Below are 24,442 nucleotides of genomic sequence, written 5' to 3'. Positions count from 1 at the left end.
TAGTGTCCAAGTGGGGAAAATGGCTTTTGAAAGGAGTGGTTCCCTTCTCATCCTTCATTTTTATAGAAAAACACTTCTCTGCTATTGTTTTATTTTAAAGTACAAAAGCACATTGCCATTTCCACAGCAGGGAGACAGATTACGATTATGGCCACAGAGCAGTGTATTGGTAAGATACTCTTTTTATCCTTGTGGGATGCAATCAAAATAAGCAATTCCAATTTCAGGAAGTACAATTGTGTATAGTGTTTTATATAATAACCCCACTGATGTGTCAAAGTGAGGCTTTCCTTTAAGTTAAAATTCCAGGTCTAATTTTTTATTCTAGGTATTTTCTGTTTGTATACTTAAAGCTGCAAGTGTGATTAGGCAGAGAGAGGAATGATACTGAACTTAGTTGTTCCTTGCAGTACACAGAAGTGTGTGTGTGTGAGAGTGAGAGAGAGCACACATTTGGTTATGCCAAAAAGAAGAGATCTAATTATTTGTTATGTTGGGTCCTTTAAATGCAGTGCACTTTTTAGAAGAGATGCTGACCAGGTTCTGTGCCTTGAGGACCTATCAGTTCATACTGGAAGAGTAGGAAAGCAAGCAAGAGAGACAGCAGGAGACGTCAGTAAAATCCTGGAAGATTTGTGTCCTTTAGTTGGTTTTTATAACTCTATGGAAGTCTCTTATCTACATGGCTGAAAGAACATTTGATCAACCATTGGGTTGGGGTTTGAATGCATGGGTCTTTTCCATAGAATTAGCACTACCTAACGTCTAAAGGGCATTATAATGAAGTATGGTTGTTACAGTGCTACACACACACACACACACACACACACACACACCATGGTAGAACAATTGATTTTATTTGGTGTTTGAGGACATATATGAGGTTTTGAAATACTGTATTAATTATCAACCTTTCTATGGCTCATGTAGCATAGTAGTGGCATTATCAACTTTACAAAGGTGCTTTATAAATATTAATCATTATTATTATTATTGATGTCATGATGTCAGAGAATAACAGATCTGTCCCACAATAGTGTTGAAGGAGAGAAATTAAAAAAATAATGTAGGAAATTACCTTAGAATCCTTGTTTATGTTTAGGTTCCCCCACCCCTTTAAACACTTTTCTTTTTTTTTAAAGGCAAGTATCCCAACTTAGGTGTTGTCTTTGGCTTCTAGAGAACTTTGTATGATAGGCCTTGGTGAAAGTTAGCAGACAAAGTCTTTTTGAGGGAAGCTTAAAGAAAAAAAGTTTCAGATGATGATAATTATTATCCCCTCTTTCTTACAGGAAGCTTAGTTTACAATCTTTTAATGTACAGTTTTCACACATGTTTAGTGCATGTGCAGTAGTACACTTATATGCCCCTTGCATTTGTAGTGGCCTTCAATTTTAAAATGAGCACATGTTCATTCACACAAATCATGTATATGTGTACAGACACCTGTATACATGTACTGTACAATATAACATCTGAATATGGCTAGAGTGATTGACCAAAGTCATCCAATAAAGTTTGTGGCTGAGCAAATAATACCACCCTGGTTCCCAAGATGTTTGAATGCTCAGGAATAGGATTCTAAATTAATATTGGGTGGAAGCCTTATTTGCAGTGGGAACACAGTACTGTTTATTTGTGAATTTGTGAAATGATTGTCATTATGATGGGTGGGGCAAGTGTGGTAGACAGGTGGAGGAAGATTCTGTGATACAAAGTTCTTTCTTAGGGCAGTGTTCTGTGCACAGTGACACAATGTCCTTCTCCCTTGAAGGACCTCTGCCATTGGGGAACAAGCTACCTGTTGTCAAGGTTTTGTTCTTATTGTAATTCCCCCTCCCGCAGTGCAGTGCTTAACTTTTTCCATAAGAACAAATCGCAAAGGGAACTTATGTGGAAGAAAATAGGCACATTCTTGGGGATAATGCTGTTGAAGGCTAAGCATACTTCATCCCCGTGATGACTCCAGTGTCTGTGCTAGGGGTGTGCATGAATGGTTTTCAGTGAAACAGTCCTCCATAAACCAGGCTGGTTTGAGCAGCTTGATTGTGAACTGGACCAGCCTTCAGGAAGGCCAGATAGTCTGCAGTCAGACCGAATCGAGCCCATTTCATGGTGGACTGGTTCAGCGGTTCTAGGGGTCACGTAAAGTGGCTTGCAAAGGAGAATCAGGTGAGGATCCCCCTTTACAAGCAAAGGAGAATCCCTCACAAAAGGCTTTGCTCAAAGGCTAGGTCAGTGCCAGGCTTTGCTCAAAGGCTAGGTCAGACTACCCCTAGTCTGTGCAGTAAGATATAGGTTTCCCTCCTTAAAACCAAGGGTGTCAAACTGCAGCCCTACAGCTGTTGTTGGCTTACAACTCCCATCATTCCCCATCACAGTGGCCAGTAGCCAGTGATGATGGAAGTTGTAGGCCAACATCTGCAGGAGGGCTGCAGTGTGACACCCCTTGCTCTAAACTGTGCTCCAGTTCGAATTTTTTGGTCAATGTGGAATATGGAATGGATGAAATTTGGGTACTTAAAAAAAAGAAAAGTACATATAGACCAGGGCTTGACAAATTCCATGTGCCAAGGGGCCATGGTGCCTAGATATTCAACCATGGCTCCTAGACTAGAATATTCAAAGGTAGTGTTATTTAATAAAATGTTTATTTGTACCAGGCAGACCTGTTTCTGCTCTTCTACTTAAAGGAGATAAAGAGGATCCCATTTGCTCTTCCCACTCCACAATATCAATACTAAATCTAGTAATGTTGTCAAGTGTCCATTGTCAGGCTTTAAATTTGTTGGCTGGCTCCTAGATCCAAAGAAAGTTGGTCCTAACATAGATTGATGGCGGGGTGGTGATGGCGGGATGGTAGACAATGTAGTGATCTGAGGTGTCTGTTATACTGAGGCATTGTTCTTTCTGTTGTGTTATATAGTAGTTGAAGTATAAACAGTTATATGGTGGATTTTTGTGACAGAAAGACAGCAGGAGACCAGTGGAGTCACTAACACACATTGAGCAGTTGGTGCAGCATCCTGATGGAGAGCATCAGGAATTTAATCATTGTAAATAATTGTACTCAAAAAAAAGAAAAGAAAAAGAAAGGATGAGCTTGAAAAGATAAAACAAAGGTAATGTAGGATTTTTAAAAAAGACTTAAAAAAACACCCCAATCCAACAGGCCTGCACTATTTCTCTGGAGAGCTGTTTGCATTCTTCATCATTTTCTGAGGCACCTGTTGCAACAGGTGGTGTTTCCAATACCAGAAATTTGAGGATAAAATGAAGAAAACTGGACAGACTAATTCTGACAGATTAGTAAATGGTTTGGTGGCATGAAATATCGACAAAGGAATCAAATATCAGTTGTGAAAGAGATTAACGTAGGCAGGGACATGACATTTTAAGTAGATTTAGTATCTGAAATGTGCCAGAGTGATGAGGAAACTGATTGAATTGCAGTTGGAGCATCACCAGTAATGGAATTTTCCGTATTTTTTATACTTCAGTTTTCTGTTCTGCCCCACCAGTTACTCAGTTTTTAATCTTTATTTTCCACACTTCAAGTTTTCATTCTTGGTCCCAGGGTCCTCTCTAATTTTTTTCATTTGTATGTGTAATGAGTTTTGTTCCGGGTGGCAGTATCAAGGCAGTTTTTGTGCATACGTGCATTCAGAGTGGGGCCTTCCTGATTCAACCTGAGCAGGATCTAAAATTAAGAAACTTGTCAGCACACGCGTGTGCAGACCTTAGAGGCAACACTGCTTGGCCCTATTTTCAGTAGGGAGCTCTGTGGTACAGAGGCAGCACAAAGGGTTTGACTATAAGTGACCTGTGACTTGCAGCATTTCCTTTTGAAATGCTTCTGAGTGGCAACCAAAAGAAAATTAGGCCCCACTTGCTAATAATTTTGAAGGGGAAAGCCTTGAAACATGCATACCGAGCCTTTGTAACAGACTTGTTTTGTTACTGGAGTATATCAGTTATGGTACACAGCATAACATAAGCAATGTGAGAATTTAAAAAAACATTATTGATGAGAGTTGTAAATCAACTTGTCACTTCTATGTATGCATTGAGACCTCTGAATGTTCATAGGGAAAACTATGGGGAAATGAACTCAAAGCGACTGCATTCTCCAAGCCCAAGCCCCCACTACAATGTGGTTTCAGCAGCAAAGGGTTAAGTCTCCTTTGCTGTCAAAAAGATCCTTGAGGAGGAATTCTCCCTTAAGCAGCAAATGTGCAATTGCTCCAATCCCCATCCTGCCAGTCTACCCCCCACCTTCATCCTTTAGCTGGCAGTTCTCCTCCAAAGGGGAAAAAAGGAATGGGAAGGATTTGCGTATACTTTGTGACTCACATCCACTGTTCCCTCTAAGGCGTGCACACGTGTGCACGCTCACAAGTTTTCTGATGTCTGCTCAGTTAATTTTAGATCCCGTTCAAGTTGAATTTGGAAGGCCCCTCTCTGAATGCGTGTGCGCGCACACGGCCTTGATACTGCCACCCAGAAAAAAATTCATTCCGCACAAAGATGAAAAAAATTAGAGGAACCATTGCTCACATCATTTAGTACTTTATTCTGCCTTCCACCACTTTGGCAGTTCGGGTGGCTTTCTCCTAAGCACCTAAAAGGATCCCTCTCTCAGTCTTGGCCCATTGAGGGCTAACAGCTGTGTGCTTTCTCTGCCAAGGCCACATGAGGGCAGTGTACATGGTCAGCCCCTTCAAATTTTGGGGATGTGGAGAAAGGTTATTCTGTGCCACCACTAATTTTTCCATCAGTTGGGAGTCTTATCTTTTGCAGATACCCTCTCTTACCCTGCCTCTTTTCCCCATTTAGGCCCTGCTAGCGCAGAACCTTAGTGCAAAAATAATACTCTTCTGGCTGAATGTTTCAGGTGGAAGGTACATATGGAAGTGTGCAAATCACCTAAGAGACACTTTCATACACAGGTCAGAAAGAATTGTTCTTCTCCTGGATTTCGATTATTACCTGTTTTCATTTCTGATTTCTCTTGGAGGCATCAGTATGGACAAACCAGTCTGAAATAACTTATTGCATTTATCCCAGGACCTGAAGACAAAGTTGAAAGCTCTGCTAGATATAAAGAGAGTGTCTAAAGTGGCATATGCAATGCCTGTAAAAATAATGTCCTCAGTGATGTGATCTGTCTAGCCTGTGCAGCAAAGATTCTTTAGAAAATAATGTTTGATGCTGAATATCTCAAATGCAATGGGTCTTTTATAATGAAGATAATACTAATTACTCATGATTAGTCCCATTGATTTTAGTGAGCATTTGCTCCGTCTGGACTGTGTGAGAAAGTGACTTGCATGCGCATGTGTGTGTGTGTATATATATATATATATATATATATATATATATATATATATATATATATATGGATGGATATGGATGGATATGGAAAGAAAGTTTGCACCTGAAGTATTCAGCTGGTAGCTAGAAGCGCACGGTTTTTGCATTACCTGTTGCTAGGCTTCAGCACCATTCAGGCATCCCACTTTTAGTAGTAGAGAGAATGATAAACAATGACTTATTTCATAATTAAAACCACTGACTCTTGCAGACATGCCTGTATTGTTTGAATTTTAAAAAACTGAAAAAGCTTTGAATGACTACAAACCATTTTGTCAGCACTGTACCATTGTGCAATTGCAGAAATGCCCCACTTCCGGTTAATCTGAAGTTTAAATTTCTAGGGACAGAACCTGTTGACATTGATGCAAATGATGAGTATCAGAATACATTTTAATTGCATTGTTTAATGCTTAGAGAAGGCTCAGTAAAGTTTACTATAAATTTGATACTATATAATTTTTGTATGTGAAGGGTGTGGCCTTAATTACATTGATAACATGATAACAATAGCCCTTTGAAATATGGAACAGATTTAAACTGTGATTTCCTTATAAACTATAGGTTCCTTATAATTAAAGTTAACTAAACAGAACAAATAAAAATAAATACAATGTTGTGCATTTTCATATTGTTGAGAATCATGAAAACTGCAAACCTATTAAGGACTTGCCTATTATGCTGCTTTCTGCTCCATATTGCTCTTTGAGAATCTTTCTCTTTACCATTATTGGTTGCATTTCAGATAATGTAGTTTAGCTTCTTTCTTCAGTCAAGCATCCATTTCCCCTTTTCCATACCACTTGCATCTCTGCTTTCTTCTTTAATATAGGAACATAGGAAGCTGCTATATTCTGAGTCAGACCATTGTTTTCACAGATTGGCAGTGGCTTCTCCAAGGTTGCAGGCAGGAATCTAGCAGCAGCTTCTCCAAGGTTGCAAGCAGCAATCTCTCTCAGCCCTATCTTGGAGAATCCAGGGAGGAAACTTGCAACCTTCTGCTCTTCCCAGAACAGCCCATCCCCTGAGGGGAATATCTTAGTGCTCACACTTCTAGTTTCCCATTCATATGCAACCAGGGTCGACCCTGCTTAGCTAAGGCGACAAGTCATGCTTGCAAACACAAGACTGTCAGAAGCAATCTAAATGCTTTCTTGTGAGGTAGAGTACATAGGAACATAGGAAGCTGCCTTATACCAAGTCAGACCATTGGTCCATCAAGCTCAGTATTGTCTACACAGACTGGCAGCAGCTTCTTCAAGGTTGCAATCAAGAGTCTCTCTCAGCCCTGCTTTGGAGATTGCAGGGAACTTGGAACCTTCTGCATGCAAGCATGCAGATGCTCTTCTTAGAGCGGCCCCATCTCCTGAGGGGATTATCTTACAGTGCCCACACATGTCTCCAATTCAAATGCAAACCAGAGTGGACCTTTCTTAGCAAAGGGAACAACTCTTGCTTGCTACCACAAGACCAGCTCTCCTTCCATATTTCCTGGGGTCGTGGTGGACAGCTCGTTGAAAGTGTCGACTCAATGTGGCAGCTGTGAAAAAGGCCAATTCCATGCTAGGAATCATTAGGATGGGGATTGAAAATAAAACGGCTAATATTATAATGCCCTTATACAAAACTATGGTGCGGCCACACCTGGAGTACTGCATACAATTCTGGTCACCACATCTAAAAAAGGACATTGTAGAACTGGAAAAGGTGCAGAAGAGGGCAACCAAGATGATCAGGGGCCTAGAGCACCTTTCTTTTGAGGCAAGGCTATAACACCTGGGGCTTTTTAGTTTAGGAAAAAGACGACTGCGGGGAGACATGATAGAGCTCTATAAAATCATGCATGTTGTGGAGAAAGTGGATAGAAATTCTTCTCTCTCTAGAACCACTAGAACCAGGGGTCATCCCATGAAACTGATTGCCAGGAAATCTAGGACCAACAAACGGAACTACTTTATCACACAATGCATAATCCACTTGTGGAATTCTCTGCCACAAGATGTGATGACAGCCAACAACCTGGATGTCTTTAAGAAGGGTTTGGATAACTTCATGGAGGAGAGGTCTATCAACAGCTACTAGTAGGAGGGCTGTGGGCAGGATGCCTCTGAGTAGCAATTGCAGGGGAGTAACAGCAGGGGAGAGGGCATGCCCTCAACTCCTGCCTGTAGGCTTCCAGCGGCATCTCGTGGGCCACTGTGTGAAACGGGATGCTGGACTAGATGGACCTTGGGCCTGATCCAGCAGGGCTGTTCTTATGTTCAGGAGCACTCCCCCAGCTACATACCTGATTTTTCAGGGGGAGTGTAACCCCATCCAGAACAGGCAGATCTAAACCATCTCTCAGGTCCCTACCCCACATAGTTTACCTATAGCTTCCTAGAAAAAATATATCTGTAATGTTTCCTTCACAAAGAAATATATGTGTAGTTTAAAAAAAAAAAATTCTTGTTGCCTTCAACCCTTCAGAAACACTCATCACAACTATGACAACTAAATATCTCTCTAGTTGTTTATATTCTTTGCTTGCTAACCTTCCCACCCCTCACCCAACTGGCTTTTGTCTAATTAGTAGCAGGTGTATTGTAATAGGCCCAAAGCTGTAATGTTATTACAGCTTTGGGCCTATTATTACAGAGGCGTTGTAATGCCTGTATAGTAAAAGTGAAAATGTGTTCATTATATGCCCTGAATATTCTATAGGTCCTAATATCCAGATCATCTGTCCATTCCATCAGAAATTTTGTGTGGGGTAACTAGGATGAGTGGCACCAACTGTCCCAGTTTGGTAGAGATGCATTAAAAATGTCACACAGTCTTTGGGGCAATATTTGGTAGACATTCCAGAGCAGTGCATTGCATGAGTGGCCTTAACATAAGTGGTGTCAGTCCTGTACATGGGGCTGCCATGTAGTCCTGAAACTACAATTGGTACAGAATGTGGCAGCCAGACTAGTCTCTGGGACAACCCAAATGGACCATATAACACCGGTTTTAAAAGAACTGCACTAGCTGCTTATATGTTTCTGGGCAAAATACAAAGTGCTGGTTATCTATGTGTGTGTATATATGTGTGTGTGTGTGTGTGTGTGTGTGTGTGTGTGTGTGTGTGTGTGTGTGTGTGTGTGTATGAGAGGGGTCATGAGGGAGAAAACAGCCCCTTCAGGAGAAGGAGGCTGCCATTGTGTGAATTAGATGAGGAAACAAGATGAACAAGATCTATTAACTGAGGGAGGGAGGGAGGGGGAGAGAGAGAGAGAGTGAGTGGAGGAGAGAGAACGGGAGAAAAAGAAGGGAGGGAAGGAGAGAGAAAAGGAAGAGTGAGGGACGGACCTGAGCCTATCAGCAGCCTGAGAGGAACGAGTGGCTATGCTGGTGCCTATTGGTAGCAAGGATGGGGCCCAGTCAACTACTGCTGCTGTTTGGGGCTACCGAGGAAGCTGCCGCTGCTGCTTCTGTTAGGCCCAGTGTGTTTAAGAGAGTGCCTTCTTTGTCATGAACTCTTGTCACCTATTACGATCTTCTGGAGAGGTCTGGTTACGGTTGCCGCAAGGGATGTGCACGAATCGTTTCAGTGGGGCAGAGAGCGGTACCTTTTAAGTATGAGTGAAGCCAGTCCTTACCTGCTCCTCTGCCAACCCATCACATTTCTTGGCACAGCACTATGCCACTCAGCAGTCTAAGTGTGACTGTGTCCATGTGCATCCCACTTGGCACTACAGCCATAAGCATGATCAGCATGGTGTTGTTCATCACACATATGACTGTCATGCATGTGCAGTGGCCTTGTGCATCCTGCTGCCATGCACAGACTGCTGGGTGTGGCGCCACCTCACCAGGAAATGTGATGGGGCAGTGAAGGAGCAGATAAGGACCGGCGGAGGAGCAGATAAGGACTGGCTAACCAGGCCTTCTCATGCTTAAAGGCACCACTCCTCTACCCTGCCAAAATGATTTGGTGCGCCATGCCAAAGTGATTTGGCGTGTCCCTACTGGACATGCCGGAGTGATTTTTGCACATTCCTAAGTTGCTGCCGGCTTGTTTGGTGGTGACTTGGGACCAGGCCTTCTCTGTGGCTGCCCCGGGGCTTTGGAATATGCTCCCTGTTGAAATAAGAGCGTCTCCTTCTCTGTTTGCTTTTAGGAAGACCCTCAAGACACACTTGTTTTCTCAGGCTTTTAACTGAAATTAATTTTAAACAGTTTAATTTGTTTTTATTTTACGAGATTCTTTTTATTGTATTTTGTGAAATGTTAACTGTTTTTATTCTGTTTTATATTGTATTTTAAATTTTTACACTGCCTAGAGATGCACATATCAGGCAGTATAAAAATATGATAAATAAATATAAATATAATGGCTTACGAAAAATGAAGCAGGAATTTTAGTAGAGAGTAACTGTGGTAGAAACCAGCATTCCCTATAATGGGGAATTCCAGATGTTGTTGACTACAACTTCCAGCATCCCCAGCTGTGATGGCTTTTGGATGGGAATTATGGGAGTTATAGTAAACAACATCTAGAATTCCCTGTTAGAAGGAACACTGGTAGAGACTATGAAATAAACAGTGTCCGTAAACCGAGGAGAGAATAAAGATAATGGATGTGCGAGCTCCATATAACAAAGATTACTAGGATGTTGATTTGATCTTCATTCTAAATGTCATCAGATTTGTAGAATGTATGCTCTCTTCTTATGTGAAATGGAGGACTGATTGAACATGCTGTAGCCACTTTAAAGTCCCCGTGTGATCAGCCATGTGTTTTGGCTTGCTCTTCATGGTCATATGTAGCTGGTACTCTATACAGAATCCTACTTTTGTTTATTTGTTAAATGCTTAAAATAACATTGTTAGCTTTTTTGTGTGAAACAAATGGTTCTGTATATGACAGACCCTGCTCACTAATAACTGGATATAGGCAGCATTTTCAATCAGCCACCACTTATACAAAAGTTCCTAATGAATGACCTTTATTACGGCCAGTGACCCATAACACAAAAGTTCCTAAAGTATTTCTATGAAAATCAAAGAAACTCAATTACAAATAACCAAGTTTGTGATGGTGGTACAGGTATCTCTATAAGCCTCTACACACAATCACAGAAACCTAAATTATCTGCCACTAACCCAGGTTTGCATGTACATGTGAACCAGGGCAAAAATCCCATGCCCAGGCTATCCAAAACCTGGTAACCCTGCTTCTAACCCTGGATCTTAACCTAGGTTAGTGCCATACCAGGGACCTTGGTAGGTGGCTTTGTGGATTGTGTGTCCACTTTCTGCTCCATTTTCGAGTCCCACTAGCTGGCCGTCATGTTTTTAATAAGAGTGCTGCAACTGTGGAGGAGTTGTGCTCTGTGAATGTGCTGCTCTGCACAGCCTAATCTATGATCTCTTGCTTGAAATGGCTTGAAGGGGGCTAGCGGCCTCTCCTCCTTCCCCCTTGTGGCCAATCAGAGTGTGACTGCTGATGTCATGGATTTTCCTTTTTCCTGGCCACGTGGTGCATTGTGGGAGGGTTCTCCTGATTCTTGGAGGCCTTCACTGTGGCAGTGCTTGTCTTGCAGAGCCCAATGGAGGCTCTGCTCATTTGTCCAGAATGGGGTAAGGACTCTTCCAAGCACCAAACCAACCCCTTCTGATTGTGTGCAAGCGCCCTATATTGGGGTAAAGCCCTTTAGAATGAGTAGAATGCCTTTTAGATTTCTGTAGGAGCAAAAATGATGCCTTTTTTATTTTATCAAATTCTTGACTTAATTTTCTATTCAGTGTCTCTACTTTCATAGGAGACTTTTGATAGTGTGCAGGAAATTAAAGCGTGTAACTCCTTTGCTCGGGATAAAGCCACATGCTGTATTCCTCAGTGCTGACATTCACCCTGTCATTAGACTACCGGGAAAGGAGGGACGCACCCATGTTTATGACTTCTTATACAGCATCACGATGCCTCTTGCTACTGGGTGTGTAAAATTGTATGATGCTGACCTTTTTTTTTTTTTAAGTGGTGTTGCAGCTCAATGTAGTTTCCTCAGTATAGCTTGGCAGCTCCACTTTGCCAGCACAGGACCCTATAATCTTGTTCATCCAGCCTTGGAAAATGAGCATTGACATGCTGCAACTTTTGTTGCATTTTAGTGACTATCATATTGAGTCTCTTCAGCCACTGGACTTGTGACTGTGTATTAGAAATTGAAACTTGGTTGGTCTGATGTATTTTTTGTTTTTTGTTTAAATGCAATCACAATGAAAATGTGAGGATAGCGCGATCTGTGGCTTAAAGACTGCTCTGAATTTTACAACCATTTCCTTTTTGCCTTTCGTGATAAACTGTTCTTGCTCATGTAATATGTGCTGGGGAACATCTGATCAAGGAAGGCAATGAAGCTGATGTCTTGTCTTGAATGGCAGGTGATGCCACATGTGTCTCCCCCCCACCCCCACCTTCCTGATTTGAGGTGCTCAGCTCAGTGTGTTTAATTCAATCACTTGAGTTCCTGGCTTCAAGCTAAGATCCAGCATTCAAGTACCGGGGTGGGGATCCAGTAACATTGGCCCTGATGTTACTGATGTTTACTAATGCTAGTAAATTTTTAATTTGACAGCTTAGATTTTGTAGCAGCTTCCTTCTGAATCACAAAGGGAAGGTCATTTAATTGGAAATAAGGAACTTGCATGAAGGTGACCTGAATGACTCTCTGTTGCTGATTTTGCTTTGTACTTGGGAATATAGTAATTTGCAATTAGCATACAGAACTCTGGAAAAATGCCTTCAGTTCCAAAGTGAGCTTTCTGTGGCATGTGCTTAGCTTCCTCCCCCCTCCCATCCTCTTTGCAATCCCTCCTCCCATTGGTACCGCCCCTTCCATGCACCCCGTAGCCAGCAGCAAGACAGCTGTGTTTGATCATAAAGCACTTACAACTCCAGGCTCCCTGGAAGGGGAAACTTTAGCGTGAACAGCAGGATAGGTCTGCGTCCTGTTCTTTCCCCCACCTCCTGGTAGGATCTAACCGGAGCTCTGAAATGGTTGGTGGCTGGCTGTAAGGGGCTGTGAGGCTCCCAAAATATTTCCAAATGCTTTGAACTCCTTTGGGAGATGCTTTCTGATCCTAGCTGAGGGGGGAGCGAAGGCATAAAACTGAAGCTCAGCTCTCCCAGGCTGTTTTAGTAGCCAGGAGATCGTTACAGCCTGTCTGCGCTCTGTCTGGCCGTGCACTCTGCAGTGTTTTAATGAGTGTCTTGCAGCAATGGATTGTTTTGTGAAACGACAACCAGTTTTTTGTCTCTCTTTAGGAGCCCCTGTGCATTGTTAATTTTTAGGCTGTCTAAATGTTGAGTGAAAATGGCTGTCTAGAGCAAAATGTGCAAGACAGGAAAAGCTCAGAGAAGAAGGAGGTGTTGAATCTTCTGGAGCAAAGATTGGAAACCTCAAAATCCATAGAAAGCAGTCAAGACCTGGAAAGTCTAATCATGAATTCTGGAGTTGCCATGAAATATGGAAATGACTCCTCTGCAGAACTGAGCGAGGTAAGCAGCTTTAGTGTCCTTGTTTTTCATGCTTTCTGGATTTTGTTTTCAGAATAGTCTCTCTCTTTTTGGGAATCCTCTCCGGAGGCAATGCAGTTAAGGATTAATGGATGTGTGTTTCTTGTTCCAACTTGTAGTGCTACCCAGGAAATTATCTGAGATTGAGTCATAAGGATTAAGTGGTAAAAGGCAAATGGTTACAACTGTAGAGAGGCTTTTTCCCTCTTGGCATCCTGCTGCAAGGAATCCCCCCCACCTCCCAAGTGCAGTGTGTTTTCTACACAGCATTCCTTTCTGCAGTAGGTAAAGCAAGCAGAGAGATCCCAGCTGAAATCAAGCAAATGGACGCTACTTAGAATGGGGAATAGAAAACAAATATTAAGATAGCAGTTTCAGCAAGAAATCATGTGACATAATTCATTACTTTAAGGCACACTTAGTTTAAATGTGTATACATTTTCCTTGCGTAAGAAATAAGACTTTGGACATTCTCCCTGCTTTTTCCCAGTATAAAAAGAATGGCATTATTTGCTTTAGCTGTTGACGATTTATATATTTTTTAAATTTTTGAATTTGAGTGCTTGCTAGCCTTTTATGACGAAGCCTAAAATCTTATTCATGCTTACTGAGAGTAAGTCCCATTAAATTCAATAACACTTACTTCTGAGTAAACATTCATAGGACTGGGCTCCATATCATTGTAACTCTTGATTGAAATGGTATGGGACATGGTGAATTGGCATCATCAATAGTTTGAATTTCTTTAAATCTGTCACAGAATACAGCTTGAAGTCTATATTATGATTAAACCTGATTTTTAAAAATGTTAATACATAGCATCATGTTTGAAACTGTAGGTTTTGGATTTGCAGCTTTCATTCTTCCTAAGTGGTAGTGGTGTTAAAATATCTAATACAGTGTAGGCTGTTCTACATAGGGAAGAAAACTACATGGAGGATTATGTTTTACAGAGTTAGGGTTGCTGGCTGATTTGTACTTGGGGGGGAAAGACACATCTGTAAATTGTAAAGGCACCAAGGAATCAAATTGGCATCCTGTCAAGTTGAGCATAGGGTAGAGAAATGGGTTGAGGGTGAGGAAGAGACCGGCTAAAGGTCAGCATTTTATCTCATTTTATCCTTTATTCTATTTTAGACTTTATTCTTTATTTAGCATTTAGTCTTTGAATGACAACTGGAAGTTCCTGTTCCTCAAACCTGTCTACCCAACATAAAGATACCAGGCACTTGTCCAAGTTGTAGGACTTTGATCCAGCATATTTGGCCAAAACAATTTGCCCTGCTTGAGGTTGCTGTTCTATGGAATGCAGTACATTATGTTGGTTGCTTGCTTCCTCTCTAGCTCTCACAGGAATCTGAAGGCATGTTCATTTTAATAAGAGGCTTGACACCTATTTGGAGGTTCCCCTCCACCGCCCCCTTGTGTTTTGTTTTAAAAAGAACCAACCCTTTTAAAAGCTGCATCTTGGCATCTGTATAGCAGCCTTTGGGGATAACATTCAACTCTGACCTTGATAATTCAAAAATGCATGCAGTGTGCTAAACTCTGTCTCTATCTATGGACCCAGGTTAGGTCTCTTATACTTTAACGCTAAACACATTTCTGTGTTGTGTCTGAAGTTATTTGCCCAATTTGTATAATATGGGCAGTATACCCTGTTGGTCCTTTTTGCCACCATCTCCCATGCCATTATCCCTCCCTGGAATTATAGTTCTGCAACCTAGTCCTAATAATTTGTGAGCTATGGTGGCGCTAACAGTGGTTTGTGACACTACAGATAAAGTAGAATCTTATATTTGTCAAAAAAGACAGACCTTAAGAAAACATGTCAAGCTTAAGAAAACACCTTACAATATATAAGTATTGAGTACGCTGATGAATTGTGAGTATGCGGATGAATGGCTTCTGGAGCATCAGTGCCTAAGAATGCCATGAAGGTGGTCTGTTTATTGCTGCCTCAGTCCCTGATGGTGGTAGCAATGATGACTGCTGCTCTGCCAGGTCTAGAAATGGAACCCAACATACCATTTGCACCTGTTTACTAGAGTTAGGATGCTTAGAGCAAATGCAGAGCCCTCAGCAGCACAATCCTGAAGCATTAAATCAAGCCATTAATTTGATTTTTGGCTGAATTTTCCCCCAAAGCCAAATTTCTTCTATGTTTTGAGGTCACTGCTCTGCAACTGAATGCTGAAGAGTTATGTCACTGACAGGAAGAATATGACTTTATTATTTTTATTATTAATTTTTACATTTATATTATGCTTTTTCCTCCAAGCGATTATGCTTTAATGGTTATGTTTATCCTCACAACAACCCTATGAGGTAGGTTAGGCTGAGATACACATGATAGTTATTCCCCCTGCTCCCCATTTATGTTGTTACACAAATATTAGCTCTCTCTTATTCTAATGGAACTCACCTTAAGATATTTCTCATACACTCTTGTATATATTGAGGGATGATGTTTTCTCTCAGGATTTTAATACTGGAAATATGTTCAGGAGTACATGTGAAAGTCATGGTCTGTGCATTTTTGAGTAGTTGAATTTGTAGCAAACAACTCAGTAATACACTTCTGGATCACTTGTTTGTAAACTTCAGTGATCAACAAATGGCATACTAATGTTAAGTCTAGATGTGCTGTTTCTCTCTTTGTTGTGTCATTTGTGTGGCTTATTGAAAAATGTAAGATGCTGTGTCATCATGGTTGTATAATCTGCTTGCCTCCACCTAGCTTTTAACTCATCTGCTGTTTGTCATCTTCTCTATCACTCTCACTCTCTCCCCCCTCCTCTCCTCTAGTGAACTTGCTCTCTCTTAGTTTTTGATTGCATGCACTTGGCCACCGGGAGACAGTAGTGCCACAGTCATTAAAGGAACTGGCTGCGGTTGTATTCTTCCTAGGGTTTTACAATCCTACTGTTTCTCTTTGCAGTACAGTAATTTCATTTTATACACAAGTACCCTAATTCACAAATGAGATAAGTTGGAGTATGTGCTCCTTTAGTCTCATAATGAGTGAATCACAGCCAGAATATTCCTATTCTTGTCTCCCAGTTGGCATGATTAGGAATGTTGGTAGGTTCATGCTGACTACAATCAACAAATATCTGGATGTAAGTCAATCTATTTCTGTTATGGCAAATATATATTTTCCAAACAGCTGCCAAAAATGTTTAGTTAAAAAAAGAGACAGGAAAAATCTGTGTAGGAAATAGTGTGTTGTACCCAAAATTTTTGTTCTGGTCACTTCTGTGAGTGGTGACAGAGTTCTGCTTGTGGAAAGGATTCTTCCATGAATGGATGCTATTTCTGTGGGTAGAATGAAAACATCATATGCAATCCAGTGTCCTTGATTCCCAAAAGTTGTCATTTTTTAAATGGGCTCAAGCAGGTCTGTTGCCTTCATTTAAACATATTAATAGAGACCATCAGTTTTGAGGCAGTGAGCAGATCCAGTTTTACTGAGAAAAAAACACCTTGGGAATAAAGGCTACTTTCTGATCCTACACAACTGCTTGTTCTTGTTGTTTTCTTATGAACCTCTTTTTAAAAACAATTTCTGCCACATGCATATCACAACGGCTCTTTGTTCTCCTTTGCTTTGACTTGTGATCTGGGATTAGCAGATATCTTCTGTTCCTTTCCATTATTGTCCCGGCTTTAGGTTTAAACCCTTTAGGTTTGACTTAGATTATTTCTAGCATGAATTTCAGAAGTGATAGTACAGTATGTTGGCCCCAATTTCCAGTGATGGGAAACTGTGGTGTGCCCAGATCACGAAGTTGGGAAGGCAACCGGAGTGCACAAACTAGGATTGGACCCAATGATTAAACCAACCCTTGATTGTTACATCAGAACTAATCCGGTATCTGCTGTTGGAGAAATTCTCCCCTAATGCTAGAATTCTTTATAGGCAGGGGCCACACCGTTCCATCAGATTCAAAGCTTTATTGATCACAGTATACTGGGCCCTCTCCAAACATCAAAATGAGGGAGAAGAGACCCCACAAAATTATGGTTATAGATTATATACTCAAGCCTTATCATATATGCTAATAGAGAGCAGGAAAGATGCACCAATACATTGTCCATCTTCCAGCCAGTATTGACCAATCATGGTTAACTAACAAGAGACATTTTTCCAGAGCTGCTGCACATGCTTGGCCTTGTACTACAGTAAGGCCATTGTACATTGTTCAGAAACTGCACCTGCAGCATCTTAACAGATACCAGACAGTAAGGGAGTGAGGCCTAGGCCACATACTTTGGTTCAGGTCTCCATCTTTGATTTCCTCCCATCACTACACATTTTTGAATTTTCCATTCTGTGCTCTTTAGTCTCAGAACAACACTGTCTAGATTTAGGCTGGAAAATGAGAACTTGTACAAGTTTATCTGAGTATCAATTTGGATCCACATGTTCCATGTTCAGTGGCTGACATCCGGACCACATGCCAATAAACTTTTTGCGTGTGCAGTGGAAGATGGATGATTTTCACCAGTCTTCCCTTCCTTCTGCAGCCAACGGTGCCTCCTGAAATTATGTTGCTGAAGGTCCAGCAACCCTTAGGGTCATAGATTTTGGGGGAGGCACAGTGGGCTGCAGAGGGAGGTGGGTTAAAATAGACTCTCCCCTGTTGTTTGCACAATGTGTTTTGGCATGTGCAGATTAGTCTGGGTGTCATTCAGTTGTTATAGCTGGTTCACCTAAGTTGCCATCTGATCAGAAAACAACTTACTGGCCTGCTCTTGTATCATTAACATCGGTTTGTGCCCAAGGAACTAGCAGGTGAAGCTTATCATGACATAACCCGGGCTGGGCATCCCTAACCCAGTTAGGCTGTAAGATCAGCCTCACTGTGTCAGAACTTTGCAACAAGTTTTAATTAGACTACATAACAGCCAACTTATCACATTGGTATCCATTCTTACTCTGTCTTGCAGTATTGCAGTGTATGTCTTTCCCCCTTTTAGAGGAGGGAAATTGTTGAAATATTGGCATATGAAAATCTAGTGCTCCAGGTATAATGCATCTATGATCTTATAGTTATCCATGCGTAATTTGGATAGGAACCGTTAGTCAGTACAGTATTGCCCACTTACCTGTTGTTATATTGTCAGCAGCTGATATGTTTATTAAACATATGAGTCCTAGACTTCAGGAATGAGCCTCCCGTGCCAATTTACAAGTCCTGAAGGCAACATTTCCGTAACACAGAGCCAAAGTGCTCCGTGTTGGACTTCGAACAGGGAGATATGATTTCAGATGCTGCTTGATACTTACGTTGCCTTAGTAGTGTGGACCACTGCAGCCCCTCTTCTTGCACTGCTGATGTGAGAAGCCCTTTTCCAAATGCCATCAAATGGGAAAAGACCACTCTCTAGCACCTCCTTCAGGAAACTGGCTTAGTTTTTGTACAGAGAGAAGCTTCTGTATCATCCTGGGCTCTTGTTACTGGTGGCACAGAAAGAAGCAGTGCTGTTGTGACTTTAGTGTACTAGGCCTCAGTTGTGGCAACAGTAGGAATCTTGACCAAGTTCCTAAGTAGCTTATGTCTCTGTCTCAATACCTTATCTGTAATGGGAAGGGTGGTTTGTGTTCTTTTGTTGTTTTTGTAAACTGCTGTTAAGAGGAACAGTGCCTTGTTCAAAGCATATGTAAGGGGTGATATTAGTGTATTTAAATCTGTTTTGGATCGACATGTTTGATTATTGAATGTTAAAACTGCAGATTCTTGGATTTTGGAGGGGGGACTCTAATGACCTTTTAAAATATAATAGCATCTGGAAAAAGAAACCTGGATAAAGGGCATAATTTTCTTTTGATCAGTTTATTAAATTGAACTAGCTACTTTTAAAGTTGGTTTAGAAACGTTTTATTTTGGCTGGTATGATGGAAATATTGGCCATTTTCATTTGTACTCTTATATGTTCACTAGCATTTTTATTTCACAGCCATAAATGCTAGGTATTAGTATCCATTAATAATCTGGCTACAGTTGAGTAATCTGGGCCATTCATATGTCCTCAGTAGTTTGGCACAAGACCAGCAATAAAAAGAATTTTTAAAAGCTTTCTCTCTCCAAGAAGTGACTCATTGTCCATCAGGCAGGATTGCAAAGTTTAATGGTGTAGTTGATTCATCTGTGAGGTTCAAATATTTAATCAGCAATCCTGAATACTGTTGTTTGTAACTTGATTTCCAAAGTCTACCATTGTTGTGATGAATTAGCTTACAAAAAAAGGTATTCTCACATGATGGTGGCATTTTGATATTTTAACGCCAGTCTTGTATTATAAATCTGCATTGTTGCAATATTTTAACACTTTCATGCCCAATCATTTCCAGTATTTCTAGTAAAACATACTTGAATAAGAGCAGTTGTGCAATGATACAGTATACAGCTGTCTGTGTTACAGTGTTACTATGAGTAAAGCATGCATGTGTTAAAACATTTGGGTCTTTTAATTGAAGTGAGCAGTGATGGTAATGAAGAATGGCACCCCAAGCAGAATCATTACAGGGTGAATTATTCCCACTCTTCCAAAGTATATTTGAATGTACATCTGAACATTGATTTAAATAGGGAGAGGATTTCCCATGGACATTTGCTGCTTAGACAGGGGATAAAACAGAAATGAGGTACATATTCTGTATGTGGGTTTCATACATTCCTAATCCTGTGGATCAAATACATGCATAGCAAACACACACAGACTTTTGAACTGATTTTTGCTTGGTTTGGTGCTCTTAGAGAATGAAAAACAGTTTGTGTTCATCTGCTCTTTGTATAGTTGAGCTCAAAATAACATTACATTCTTTTTAAATGACATGTTGTAATATTAGTACTGTTTATCCCTTTTCAAATTGATATTTTCAAGATTGCCTACCTCCTTTAAGGCGAAGGAGCATCTACAGGATTATCTAATTTGAAAAATGAATATAAGTAGGGGATTTTATAGTGGAGCTCATGGATAGTAGCCAGGAAGTCTAGATAGCAAAGTTAATATAGTGATTTTTAAACTTGTGCATTAAATCAAACCCTGATTATTCATAACTTAGCAAAATGTAATTTATTTTCAGTTATTTCAAACTGTGGATGTTTAGATGAATTGTGAAGATGAAAGTAGCTATCGTTGTAAAGGGGTAAATGAGATTCCTAAGACTCCTGCGTGCTCCCTTGGTTATAATGAACTGAGTGCATCAGGGCCCAATAGGTGCTGAATGGAAAATGCGTCTAACCATTTCCCAACTCCGCCCCCGCCCCAGCAGCAATGGAAGATGCAAATTTGATTAGAAGAGTGGTGGGTCAGAGGAGTCCTTAATCCTTTAGTTGAGGATGGAGTTTGTTTTGGTTCATTTCTTACCTTTTCTTCCCCCTCCTCCCTTCTGTGGAAAAAAATATGAGTACCTTTTTATTTTATTTTCCCCTGTAGACAGAAGATACTGGGAGGATGGTGATTCTGAGCAGAAAAACAGCACACAGGGAAAAGGTTAAACACCATTCCATCCATAGTACCTCTAGTCAAATTCCTGTAGTGCCTCTAATCAAGAACCCATGGGGCTTATTTTCATTTTAAACAAAAATCTGTTGAAAGATTACTTATACATGTGTGTCGTGTAGATTAACTTGGCCCTTGGACAGTCTCCATGAATTGTTACCTGACAATATGCTGTCCATAGAAAATAAGGATTAAAAGATGAGTTATTGATACTTAGTATATGTTTGGTATATGTTCTCTAGGCCTGAACACCACACAATGAGAAGATAATTCAAAATGACATGTATGAAGTCTCTCATCATCTGGCTCAGGGGTAGCATTTCTGTTCCAGTATGACCAGTGTATGTCATTTCCACCACAATATATGTGTGGTGTTTCTGGTGTATAAAACATAGTCACATCAAAGAGTGTTTACTTTCTGGATTTGTGTGAGCTGCTTATCAGGCACACAGAATGTTTCAGGCTTGCATGTCATTAAATTTGAAGCACTATAAAAAGATTACTCAAATGCCCAGACATTGTCAGTGCAGATAATGCTGTTTTGCAGACCTTGTAATGAAAAAATAGCAAAGATTATGTAACTTATCTGTCTGCTGTTAAACTATTTTCAGCTAATGACAGGGCACATTTGGGAAATGCTCCATGGACTGGAGATTTAATAACCCTGAATATGTGTTGTGTGAGAATAACATTCTAAACATACTAGATTCCCAAAGCCGGTTTATAGCTATATCCACACAGCTAGAAATTAATTACTTCAGGGATATTTGGAACTAAGTGTCAAAAAATTCCCCAACCCTAGTTAAAAATCCAAGGGCACACTTTTAAACTGGTGAACTTTCAAAGAACTTAGACACAAAGCAATGCATATTTTATACTAGCAGCTGCATCATGGCTTTCAAAAGCCCTTAGATATTAATATTTTTTCTATAAGCTTCTGTGGGCTCAGTGCCAGCTTGCATGATGAGTTGTTGACTTTGACATAACTATATGGAGAAATGAATATAAAATCACTTGATTAGATTATTTATCCTTTGAAATTATTTTACTACCCTTTTTCTTGTGCAGCTTGAATAGTTACAGGGTAAATTATTCCCACTCTTTCAAAGAACCTTTTGAATGGAGGAGAATTGATTCTACTCTTCATTGGTATCAAAGAGAGCATTATAGTTCAATTGGAATGAAAGAATGAAACATGGAGTCCTATAAACACTTGCTTGGGAGTAAATGTCCATGGCCCATTTGTGCAGTGTGATGCCACCGTTCCTGATTGCCCAGTACTGCTGTGGGCATCGCAAGGAAGTGCCAATGGTCTTAGATGCCCACAGTGCAAAAGTGCAAGTGTGTCAATACTTAATTGCACACTTGCACTTCAGGAGCCAACTTGCATGGTTTCCAATCTAAATTGTGCAACCGATGTGCCGATGCACCACCTCTAAGTATTGGAGATCTTGCTCAAGACCGATGCATCCTTGTGCCTGCAACAGCACAGGATGATCAGAAACGATGGTGTAACACTGCACAGTGTTTGGGACATTGAAATTGGATCCTTTCTTCTGAGTAAACATTTTTAGGATTGCACTGCAAAAGAGAAACCCTTCACCCCCCCCGCCCACACACACATTTTTGAACCAGTCCAGAAAGGTTGAGCAATGAATAGTCTCTTGACATGAGCTCACTCTACTGAAGAAGCTGACCAGAGATTTATGACACAATAGCCAGTTGGAATTGTAACTCAAGTTTCCACTTTAGATCAGTTTGATAAGTTTTAACAGTCTCACCATGAATACAGAAACAAGGAGTGAAATCACCATAGACCCAGTACATTTCTGATAACCCAGGCTTTCCAGTAAAACTTCAGACACCCACTCCAGAGTCACAAACTCTACGACAAAAGCAGCAGTTGGTTCAAGGCACAGGCTGCCAAATTTATAGTCCGCAGCCACGTGCACTTAATCAACACTCTACCCCCGCCAGCTGCCATAGATTCAGTCTGGCTCCTGTGCCTTCTTGACAGTCGACTACTTCTCTGTAATTCCCTCACCTGCTGTTGACGTTTTTCCCACCTGCGTCCTCAAGGAGAGTGGCTGTTCAATCTCTGGCTCAGATCTTGATCCTTTTCTCCAAAGATCACCCGACAAACACTCACCCTGGCCTGTCTCAACTACTTCCCCATTCAAATCACCGGCCTGCTCCTCCTCAGGTGCCTCCCCACTTTCTAGTAAGTCCCCTGCCCTCCACTCCTCTCCAGTGTCCTCAGGTGGGGGCGTGACATCACTCTATAACAGGGTTTCTTAACCTTGGGCCCCCAGATGTTGTTGGACTACAACTCCCAGAATCCCCAGCCACAAAGGCAATGTCTGGGGATTCTGGGAGTTGGAGTCCAACATCATCTGGGGGCCAAGAAACCCTGCTCTATAATATAGTGTGAAGATGTTCTTAAGGCAAGGAGCAGTGATATTATTCAGTGGCTGCGACTGATAATAGAACTGGATATGTTTAAAAATCCCCACACATGATTTCAGTAAACACTGCAGTAAGAAGATTGATTATGTGATTGATAGGTCGATTGAATTCTAGTAGATATGCCACTATGAATGTATATTTCATTAGTTAAGAAACATTACCAAAATATATGTGTGTGTTGCTAAAATTGCCAGGTTTAATATTTTGTAGATTTCTGCTTAATAAACACAAAAGGAAAACTGGTAGGTGCTGATTTGTAATGATGTGTCATCCAGATATGCATATCTTAAGCTGAATTCTTATACTTTTTTTCTATTTCTTTTCCCAGTGTTTGATGGGAGGAATGTTGATTTGTGAATGGATTCTGTTCTGTAGTAGCCAGAATGAGTTGCATATAGGTGGCTTTGACAACAAATTTCAGTGATATTGGTTGGGAAGAACTAGATGACTACTGACCCAGTATTTGTATATAGAGGAACTTGTGTATTTTTTGCTGTGATTGTAATCTATCTGTGACTGTAATCTATCCTTTCTATCTATCAGAACTACTTTCTGCCATGTATATATGATTGATATTTCCTAAAAGAGGCTGAAGAGCAGTAGTTAGATAATGTAGACTCTTCAGGGGAAGTAGCTTACAAAGGAGAATATTCAATTTGCAAGTGGCTTAGCAAGTTGAATATTCTGCTTTGTAAACCACTTCCCCTGAAGAATAGTCTTTATTCAAAATGCATCGGGATTGACTCTTTAATAAACAAGAACTGCACCATTCCTCTTTTCTTCTTCCTATTTTTAAAAACATTTATATCCTGCTGTTCCTCCGAGGAGCTCAGAGTGGTTTACATGCTTATTTGTATCCTCACAACAACCCTGTGAGGTAGGTTAGGCTGAGAGATACATGACAGGCCCAGAGTCACACAGTGAGTTTCATGGTTGAATGGGGATTCAAACTTGGGTCTTCGTGGGCCAAAAATCTAACCACTACGCTGTGTGTGCTCTATGTGAGCATGGGCTTTTCCCTCTTGTGTGCTTCTGTAGGGACACTTCAATGGTATAATTTGTGATGATGTCATCCACCACAATTCAAGATGGCGGACGTAAAAATGTTTTAGGTGCAAGTGAGCTAACTTGTGAACCGCCTAACTGATTTGAACCAAATTTGCTATAGCTGTAGTAGGGACACATAGGGACACCTCAATAGCATAGTTGGTGATGATGTCATCCACACCAATTCAAAATGGCAGGTGCGTAAACATTTGAGGTGCAAGTGGGCTAACTTGTTAACTGTCTAACTGATTTGGAAGTGCAGTATAGAAATCGAATAAATACATAAATAAATAATAAATAAAATCAATAAATAAATTTGATCTAAGTTTGGAACAGTTGTAGAGACACCTCAGTGGTGGTGTTTGTGATGATGTCATCCACTCCAATTTAAGATGGCAGATGGGTGAACATTTGAGGCCCAGGTGGGCTAATGTGTGAACTGCCTAACCAATTTGAACCAAATTTGTTAAAGGTATAGGGACACAGAGGGACAGCTCA

At 40.8% G+C, this 24,442-nt stretch overlaps 1 protein-coding gene across 3 annotated transcripts in view; it reads left to right on the top strand.

Annotated features, from left to right (window-relative positions):
- The window catches only part of MCC (MCC regulator of WNT signaling pathway), a 340,580-nt gene that overhangs the window by 112,830 nt on the left and 203,308 nt on the right, over positions 1-24,442 (top strand). The window contains exons 1-2 of one of the 3 annotated variants that reach the window (XM_053295138.1): positions 12,230-12,342; positions 12,668-12,901. The exons of 1 other annotated variant lie outside the window; for it this stretch is intronic. In XM_053295138.1, the coding sequence (XP_053151113.1) occupies positions 12,704-12,901 (198 nt within the window). In that variant the 5' untranslated portion in view covers positions 12,230-12,342; positions 12,668-12,703. Of the gene's footprint in view, positions 1-12,229; positions 12,374-12,667; positions 12,902-24,442 lie in introns of those variants that run through there. One more of the 3 variants, XM_053295137.1, reaches the window with a different exon arrangement.

This window comes from Hemicordylus capensis, chromosome 2 (genome assembly GCF_027244095.1).
Source record: "Hemicordylus capensis ecotype Gifberg chromosome 2, rHemCap1.1.pri, whole genome shotgun sequence".
NCBI classification, from domain to species: Eukaryota; Metazoa; Chordata; class Lepidosauria; order Squamata; family Cordylidae; genus Hemicordylus; species Hemicordylus capensis.
This window is presented reverse-complemented; position numbering and strand designations above follow the sequence as displayed.